Source organism: Crocuta crocuta, unplaced genomic scaffold, assembly GCF_008692635.1.
Source record: "Crocuta crocuta isolate KB4526 unplaced genomic scaffold, BGI_CrCroc_1.0 scaffold132, whole genome shotgun sequence".
Lineage (NCBI taxonomy): Eukaryota > Metazoa > Chordata > Mammalia > Carnivora > Hyaenidae > Crocuta > Crocuta crocuta.
The window spans coordinates 2,730,340-2,739,921 of record NW_027528611.1 but is presented as its reverse complement, the minus strand read 5'-3'; the positions used below and the strand labels follow the sequence as shown (position 1 = coordinate 2,739,921).

At 41.5% G+C, this 9,582-nt stretch overlaps 1 protein-coding gene across 1 annotated transcript in view; it reads right to left on the bottom strand.

Annotated features, from left to right (window-relative positions):
• Positions 1-922: 922 nt before the first annotated feature.
• SLC26A8 (solute carrier family 26 member 8) overlaps positions 923-9,582 on the bottom strand; it is a 64,757-nt gene continuing 56,097 nt past the window's right edge. Inside the window, exons 17-19 of the mRNA XM_077754906.1 lie at positions 7,757-7,811; positions 7,476-7,660; positions 923-1,735 (exon numbers count right to left, since the gene is read on the bottom strand). Of these exons, the coding sequence (XP_077611032.1) occupies positions 1,286-1,735; positions 7,476-7,660; positions 7,757-7,811 (690 nt within the window). The 3' untranslated portion in view covers positions 923-1,285. The remainder of the gene's footprint in view (positions 1,736-7,475; positions 7,661-7,756; positions 7,812-9,582) is intronic.

The following is a 9,582-nucleotide window of genomic DNA, read 5'->3' as shown; positions in this document are numbered from 1 at the left end:
TCAGGCTCCCTCCTCTTTTAGGGTGCAGTTGTATATGACTTTGGGCTAGTTACAAAACTTAGATCTGAGTCTTAGTTTATATGTATAAAGTGGGGCTAATATTGTTCTAATTACTGCACAGTTTGGGGTGTGCATGGAGCAGATGCTTAGTGAATGTTTGTAGACTGAGTGATTGTACAGGTCATCTCTGTGAATTTAATAAGAAGATTATATATTTTAATAAGAATTTCTTTAACTTAACGGAAGAGAGAAACTGAGTATCCACGCAAGAGAAATCTCATTAATTGAATGGAAAATAAAATTCAGGATTCCATAAACCTTTGCCCAGGGGTCTATATTTCTCTTCTGTTTATGGCTTAATACTAGATATTTTTTAATGGGGGGGAGGGAAATGTTTTTAATAGACTTGGACCAAACTAGTAATGATTGACTTTTCCAATTTCTAAGAGGTTTGTGTCTCTCACAGACTTTAAGTTTGGTCACCAAGAATACAGATTCTAGATTGCTTGTATCTTGAAAACAGAAGCAGTGGTGAATATGAATCTGTATATTCAAATATATATGGAGAGATCAAGTAGAGCTCTGGAGAGCTGACATTCTCATCAGTTGGTACGCTGACTAGTCTTCTGAAACAGCGGTAGGATAAGATCCTGCCCTTGGGGTGATGAAAAAAGTGTTTTCAGCCTAGCAATTCCTTATATTATAAGCCTTGCAGGCTGGCTTAACTTAACCTATCTTCTTCCCCATTTCTGCCATCAGTGCAATGAAGATACCTTGCATATAAACTACAAATGCTACCCAGTTTTTCTTTTTCTTGCTCGTTTCCTCTTCACCATGTCCACCCACTTCTGGAATTTCTCCCACCCAACACTTCCTTAGGCATATAGAATATAGAAGGGAAAAGATTCAGGAAGGGTCCAAATGGAACTAGAATCATATATTTTATTTGAGCCTCATCTCTTTGGAGAAAGGGGAACAGAGATGAGAGGAGTAAGTTAGAGATGGTTGGCAAACCCCTCAGAGTGTGCAAAGAAGGAAATCCTTTTCTAGAATATCTGCTGAAGGTGAGATGAGGTGAGGCTAGACAGGGAATTCAGAAATAACTCTTGGTGTTTAGTTGTGGTCTGGGAGTGAGATCCCAGTGCTGAGCAAGGAAGAGGCCAGCATATGGAGGAGTCCCAAGTATTGCTAGTTTTTAACTAGTCTAGGTCTTCTGACCAAGTGACCCCATTTGGGTGGGGAGAATTTGCCAAGGGAATCTGACTCCTTATTCCCAGTTCATTTCCTAAGGGTCTTGAGTATTATTGCCCTTGGGTGAATATGAATTCATATTTTGACGCCTCCTCTCAACTGACTGTGTCCTAGACTGAGCCTGAATGGAAGATCTGGGAAGAGTAGAGGAATACAGAGGCCAGTACTGCTGCTGAGAATAACTATGAGACCTTGGCTTGGGTTTGGACTCAGGCTTAGTCTCGGGCTCCAACTCAGGTTCAGGCTCTGTTTCAGGCTCTAGCTCAGACTCGGGCTCTACTTCTGACTCAGGTTCCTTCTCATTATAGAGGTCCAGCTCTAGATCTAGTCCAGTCTCTTGTTCTGATTCAGCTGCGGGCTCCATTTCCAGGTCTAGCTCCAATTCCTCCTCTGTTATTGGTTCCTGCATTATGATACAGTCAGGATTTACGTTTTTGGAGGCTTCTAGAACACTGCCGCTCATTTTGTGTCTTGGCTCTCCATTCTAAAATACACACAATTATATGGGTTAAAATTTCCAATTAAATTTAGCTTTTGAACAGTCAAAGAATTTCAGAATACAAAAAGACTTAAGATACCAGAAACCATGAGTTCCTGGCACAGTAGAAAATATTTCTGGCCTATATCTGCTTTTCATCTCTGCAACCTCTGGCTTCTCAGTTCCTCACTATTTTCAGGCTCGATCCATCCATAACTTCTGATTCCTTTGGCTTTCTAGCTTGCCTGGGTTTCATGGCCAACCAATAAAACAGTAGTGGTCTTGGAGCATTCTCTCACATCTTGTCTTCTTGATCTTACTTGTCTTTCCAACCCCCTGTGAAAACTTGGCAGGGCATATAAGACCCTTTGTGACCTGGCTTCTTGTCATCTTCTTTAGCTTTATCTACATCTGTAGTCCCCACCCTTAACTCTAGCCATAAAGTTATCCAAAGATGGCTGGCTTCTGCTCATCTTTGCTCTCGCCACTCCCTGTGCCTGCCTTGTCCATCTCCATCTTGTCCACATACACTTATTCATCATTCCAGATTCAGATCAAAGATGACCAACCAGGAACACAGCTTCCTTTGTGTTCCATCTATACTTCACTCACACTTCTATCATAGTGCCAGGAATGTATCACTTTCTTTATAAATTTATTTCCCCTATTAGACTCTAAGCTCTTTGAGGTAGGGCAGTGCCTGGTTTTTGATAACCCCAATACCAGTGACTGAGCCTGTCGCCTAGCAGATGCTCCCACAGGCTTGGTCACTCAGGTTTACAGCAGCATTCCATAGAATTAACAACTCTCACCTCTCCTAAAACAGCTTTCTCTCTTCCATCACACAACACTCTTTGGCTTTTCCTCTTTCCTCTGTGGTTGCTTCTTTCTCGTCTATTTATTGTCTCCTCTATTTCTTTTGGATTTCTAAATGTTGGCAAGACTCAGGGCTTCTCTTCTGCATCTATACTCCTTCCATAGGCAATTTTATTTAGTCCCATAATTTTCATTATCATCTATGTGCCAGTGACTTTTTGATTATAACCCTTCCCCTGATCTGCTCTTTCAGGTACCCAATTCCATTCTGACATTTCCACTTGGATGTTTACCAGGCATCTTGAATATAATACATCCAAAGTAGAACTTGCTCCTCTCCTAGGCTTCCCTAGTTTAAATGCTCGAAAGAAATTTGACATATTCAATATCACGTCTTAGTATAAGTCCATAAGAATGTTAGTAAACTAGAAAAATAGTTTTTTAAAACACAGTAAATATGACATCTATCTAAAGCCAACTGTGACCATCTTAGTAGAAATACGTAAGAAGTTTTTCTCATAAAATTCAGGAGTAAGACAAGGGTACCCACTAGTACTTACATTGTTCTGGGAGATGTAGCTAATGCCATAATATATGATACTGAAATAAGAATTTTGACAATTGGAAAATAAGGTATTTATATTATTTGTAGAATTTTTTTTTATCTGGAAAACTCAAGAGAATTAACAATGAAACCTCTTAGGTCTGGTAAAAAGATTCACAAATGTAGCCAAATAATTTGATACAAATCAATAGGTTTACCATAAGCTAGCAATTGCCAATTAGAAAATATAATGAAAGAGAATATTTATTTCAAAAAGCAATAAATATGTAAAACAAAGTATAAAGTATCTAGGATTTGTCTAAAGAAAGTCACAGGGACACCTGGGCGGCCCTGGTTGGCTGAGTATCTGACTTTTTTTTTTTTTTAATAAATCTATCTCTTTATTTTTTAAAGTTTATTTATGTACTTTGAGAGAGAGAGAGCAAACAAGGAGGGGCAGAGAGAGAAAGAGACTCAGGAAGGTGCCCCTAATTAATTCGACTCTTAATTTTGGCTCTGGTTATAATCTCATAGGTTCATAGATTTGAGCCCTGCATCAGGCTCTTTCCACTGACTGTGCAGAGCCAGCTTGGGATCCTCTCTCTCCCTCTCCCCCTTCTGTGCATGCTCTTTCTCTCTCAAAATAGATAAATAAACTTAAAAGAAATTAAAAAGAAAAGAAAGTCACAAAATCTTACTATGAATGCAACATTTAAAAGACTGAATAGGGGCACCTGAGTGGTTCAGTTGGGTAATCCTCTGACTCTTGATTTCAGCTCAGGTCACAATCTAATGGTTTGTGAGTTCTGAGCCCTGCATCAGGTTCTGTGCTGACAGGGTGGAGCCTGCTTGGGATTCTCTTTCCCTCTCTGTCTGCCCCTCCCACACTCTCTCTCTGTCTCTCAAAATAAATAAATAAACTTTAAAAAAAAGACTGAATGAATGTAAAGACAGCTCATGTTCTTAAATAAGATGAACAAATACTGTAATGATATCAATTCTCAATATATTTCTAGTGCAATTGTAATGAGAATTCCAATGGGGTTCTTTTGTGGGGGGATGTAACAAAAGATTCAAAAATTTGTTTGGAAGAATAAATTAGTGAGAATGACATAGCAAATTTTGAAGTAGACTTCAAACCAAATGGTAAATGTGTTACAAATCTGTAGTAAAGCCATTAACAACAATAAAACAAAAAATGCTAGAAATAGACTTCAGTTTTCATAAGAATATAACATTTTATGAAAATAGCATTTCAAATCAGTAGAGGAAAGAAAGCTTAATTCAATAGATGAGTTAGCTCAGAATGGTTAGCTGTACAGATAAAAAATAAAAGATTATTCTTTAATCCCATACACTGAAATACATTCTAACTAGATTAAAAAGCATAATATGTAACCATTTAAAACATTAAAATCTAGGGGCGCCTGGGTGGCTCAGTCGGTTAAGCGTCTGACTTTGGCCTAGGTCATGATCGCACTGCTCGTGGGTTCGAGCCCTGCGTCGGGCTCTGTGCTGACTGCCAGCTCAGAGCCTGGAGCCTGTTTCAGTCTGTGACTCCCTCTCTCTCTGACCCTCCCCTGCTCACGCTGTCTCTCTCTCTCTCTCTCCTAGAAATAAATAAATAAATAAATAAATAAATAAAACATTAAAATGTATAGGAAAACATAAATGATTAGTTTACTTCCTAAGTAAGAATGACTTTCTAAACAAAAGGCAAACAGAAAATAAGAAAAGGTAAATATGGGAAAGGCAATGTAATATGTAAAGCAAAACTGTCAAGTGTATCATAATTACCTGTCATAATTATAAAATAAAATAGAGAAACTTTAACTTACAGTAATGGCAAACTACATAATTCAGACCAACCCTCCTACTGAGGACAGCCAGAAGAGCAGGGTGAAATATTTTATTTTATTCATTTTTTAAAGTTTATTTATTTATTTTGAGAGAGAGAAAGAGAGAGAGTGCACAGGAAGGGCAAAAAGAGAAGGAGAGAGAGAGAGAATCCCAAGCAGGATCCACACTGTCAATGCAGAGCCCGATGTGAGACTCAAAGTCACAAACCATGAGATTATGACCTGAACCAAAACCAAGAGTTGGACACTTAATTAACTGAGCCACCCAGGTGCCCCCACATAAAATATTTTAAAACTTCTGCTTCAAGATACCATAAAGCTAACAAGATTATAATGAAGATTTGAAAAAGGTAAAAATCTACAGAGGTGAGTCTGGCATTTGGGACCACTTTTGTAGACGTGTTTGATGATCTTGAAGTGGGACATATGTGCAAAGAACAGTGCTTTGGACAGCTTTAAGGGCTTAGGATTGCCAAAATTGCATTCTAAGGTCAGCCAAGGGAGGGGCTGTGGCACACCTCCCCACAGACCCAGCTGGGCTGTGGGTCACCTGGACGGCCTAGAACACCTCAAGTCCTAAAATCAGATCAGTTACCCTGGACTGCTGGTGCCTTCAGGGACGTGGTAAAACAATGAAGTTCTTTCCAGAAGAAAAATGTCATCCTGGATCTCAAATTATTTTTAGAAACATTTTCTAAATACAATGTCTGGCACACACCCAAAGACTACCAGGCACACTAGATTTTGATGGTAAGAAATGCACATTGAATCTCTAAGGCAGTAATTCTCAAAATGTGATTTCTGTATTGGTAGCATCAGGATTACCCAGTATTTGTTAGCAATGCAAATTCTCAGGCCCTACCCCAGACCCATTGAATCAGAAATTCAGGGGACATGGGACACAGAGAGGGCCCAGTAGTCTGTGTTTTAATGGCAGATTTTGGTGATTCAGATGCATATTAAAGTTTGAGAACTGTAGGAAATCTCTAAGCATGAGCAGGGGAACCTCTGACCAGAGATGTTGTTAAAAGAATTATTGCTCCAGATGGGGATGAACCTCAGAAGCTGTGAGGTTTCTTCCAACTGAAAGGTTTTGTGACTCTATGGTTTTATAGACGGGCGTGGACTATACAGCACAGTAGAAAAAATATGTCCATTGAGGAAAAAGTTGCTCTGGACAAGCAGAGACACATAACCTGTGGAAATTCTCAATAAGCATTGGAAATACATTATTTTAAAAAGAAAAAGAAAGAAAAAGGCCATGTTTTATAAGCTTGGATATCTTTTACTTCTTAAAGTTTTCAAAAAAAACACGACCCCTTATTGCTCTGGTAATGCTTCTCTTGTCATAAAAAAATCAAACATGATTAAAGTGTAATACGTTGATGAATCAGGGGTTTAATTAAAAAGTAGTTTCTAGGGGCGCCTGGGTGGCTCAGCTGGTTGAGCATCCAACCTCAGCTCAGGTCATGATCTCATGGCTTGTGAGTTCGAGCCCCATGTTGGGCTCTGTGCTGAGAGCTCAGAGCCTGGAGCCTGTTTCAGATTCTATGACTCCCTCTTTCTGCCCCTCTCCCACTTGCACTCTGTCTTCTTCTCTTTCTCTCAAAAATAAACATTAAAAATTAAAAAAATTATTTCTAGTCATTAGATAATATTTGATTCCCATCTGTGTTTTAATTTCTTTTTCTTTGTGTGTGTGTGTGTGGGGGGGGTACCTTTAACCTTTGCAGACACCGATCTAAAAACACTGAAGTAAGGGGGGTACCTGGGTGGCTCAGTCAGTTAAGCTGCTGACTTTGGCTCAGGTCATGGTCTCATGGTTTGTAGTTCAAGCCCCACAGTGGGCTCTGTTCTGACAGCTTAGAGCTCCCTTTGTATCCTCTGTCCCCCCCACCCCCACCCCTCTCCCACTCATTCTCTCTCTCTCAAAAATAAATAAACTTAAAAAATAAAAATAAAGTAAATACACTGAAGTTGGCCTAGGCCTTTACTTAGTATTAACAGATAGCTAAAAGTTCTGGCTTATATATCATTCTCCTTTGCATTTGTCAGGTTGAATAAATCTTATGTTACTCACAATGTAAATAATAGCCAAAGTGTTAGACCGGCAGATCTTGACCTCTGCCAGTTCATCAGTTCTATTTTTCATCCCAATGGTGGTGTAGGGATGGATTCTAAAGGTATAGCTAGGGGAGATATTTAAAATATTCAGTAATTTGGGATGGCACTGGCAGTAACCAACTTGCTATACAAGGATCCTTGAGATCTCTGCTGAGTTGGGTAATCCTCTCTTCAGTTGGGAAAGGGTCCTGAACGGCGCCCAGGTGCCAAGGCAGGGGGGACCTTGGGACTCAGGTCCACTGCTATTTACCAACTGATAAGGGATCACTTCAACATCCCAAAGTCTGGCCCAGCCACACCCAAAAGCCTTTTCTGGCCCTTGCTCATCTCTACTTAATCAGGTGTCTCCCCCCACTCGCCCCCCACCGCTTGCCCCCCACCGTGATGCCTCACATCATCCAACCTTGTCTGTTTCTGAGTAGGTTTCCTGTATCACTGTCTCAGATTCATCCACGCTTAACTCGGAGGGCTCTGGAAACTTCCTTGACAAGGCAAACAGCACGGCGTCGTGGAGGGTGAGGAAGAGCTGGGCCTTGGTGATGCCAGCATCAAAGAAGTCATTCCTCTCAAATTCCCTGACCACAGAAGCTACAAACCAAACCCAGAACACACACAGGGTCAGGTGCCTGAGGAGGACAGCACCCAGGGTGCAAACAGCCCTCTCATAGGGTGAAGGATACTCACAATGACACCCTGAAATGAGCACCAAAATGTTGGCATTTTGGAAAGCATTGCACATCTGTGGGGAGAGAGTAAATCAGCGTTAGTGATCTTCATATTCACTTGGAAAGGGCCTTTTAATTAGAGGAGTTTTAATACCCTTTTGGTCATTCACTTGTCTAGGGTATATGTACCTCCGCATCCCAATTCAACTCTATAAACATTTGATGAGTGCACTTCCAGATGCCAGGAAATGTCTAAAGTGCTGGGAATACGAAAGAGAATCAGACGGTCTCATGTGAGGTGGGGAACAAGAGGGAGTGTTGCCGATGGTCTCGGGGTGGGGGGAGACTGTTCACACAGAGAGATAATGCTCCTGGGGTGCGTGGGGGCTCAGTTGTTCAAGCATCTGACTCTTGATTTAGGTTCAGGTCAGGATCTCATGTTCGTGAGATGGAGCCCAGTGTCAGGCTCTGCACTGACAGCACGGAGCCTGCTTGGGATTCTCTCTTCCTCCCTCTCTGTCTGCCCATCCCCCTCCCAATAAATACATAAGCTTTATAAACGAGAGAGAGAGAGAGAGAGAGAGAGAGAGAGATAATGCTCCTAAGGACAGTGTTAGAAGAGAGACAGGCATGGGTATGATGGGAACACAATGGACAGCCTTCATGAACAGCCATAGCTTGGTAGTGATTGGTATTATTGTTTAGTGTATGCATGTGACCCCTTTCTTCCTGGGGTTCACTGAGCAGAGGAGGAAACCGCGGCCCAGAGATGGTCAAGCGATAAAGCAGAGAATGGAATTCAGGAATCCTGAAGCTCATATTCGGAACTGCTTTGCAAAATTGCATTTGACTTTAGTAAAACATCAGATATTTAGTAGTATCAGGTTAGTAAGCATCAGATACTGACCTCAAGTTTACTTCAGCCAAGTATATATTCTCTGAAGCAATAACTTAAAAAAATTTTTTTAATGTTTATTTATTTTTGAGAGAGAGAGAGAGAGACAGAGCATGAGCAGGGGAAGGGCAGAGAGAGAGGGAGACACAGAATCCGAAGCAGGCTCCAGGCTCCGAGCTGTCAGCACAGAGCCCAATGCGGGGAACTCATGAACTGTGAGATCATGATCTGAGCCCAAGTCAGAAGCTCAACCCACTGAGCCACCCAGGCGCCCCTGTTCAGGATATTTAAACCTGAGCCACCACCAAAAGGAGCACGAGTGAGGCAGAGGGCTGTAAACTGAGACAAGCTGGCTGAAAGGCAGATACTTAAAAGACATGAACAATAACAACCGATGTGGTTAGCTGTGCATCTGAATTGCCCACACTGCATAAGAAGGAGAGGAATGAAAACTGTCAGAGAAATCAGAGAGTAGGAGAGAAGCTGGGCCTCAGACACGGCTTCTGAAGGAAATGTCTTCCCTGTCCTTTGTGCCCAAAGATGCAGGCAGTGAGGACGGGACTGGGGGAGACCCCGTAGGGTCCGGACTGGGCAGCCCCAGCCTTGCAGTCCCATTTTATTATGTCTTCACATCCAAGCATCTTTTACAATATCTACCCCAGTGCAGCTGTATAGGGGAGAATCCTCGGTGTGCTTTTTTTCTGTAGCATTCAGACCTATTCCTTGAGAAAATGTGCAGCCTCTTCCCAGGAGATCCTGGGAGTTGCTGTGTGTGGCACAGATTACTGTTTCCCATTTGGTAACACGCCTTGCTTAGAGAGCCAACCCCAGTTCAATAAATTAGGGTTGGTTCATTTCCTTTTCACTGCGGTTGACCTTAAATTATCTTTAGCATCCAAGTTTCTAGCGGCCCTGGAGTCACATAGCAGCTGATCAGTGACTCAGAGGAT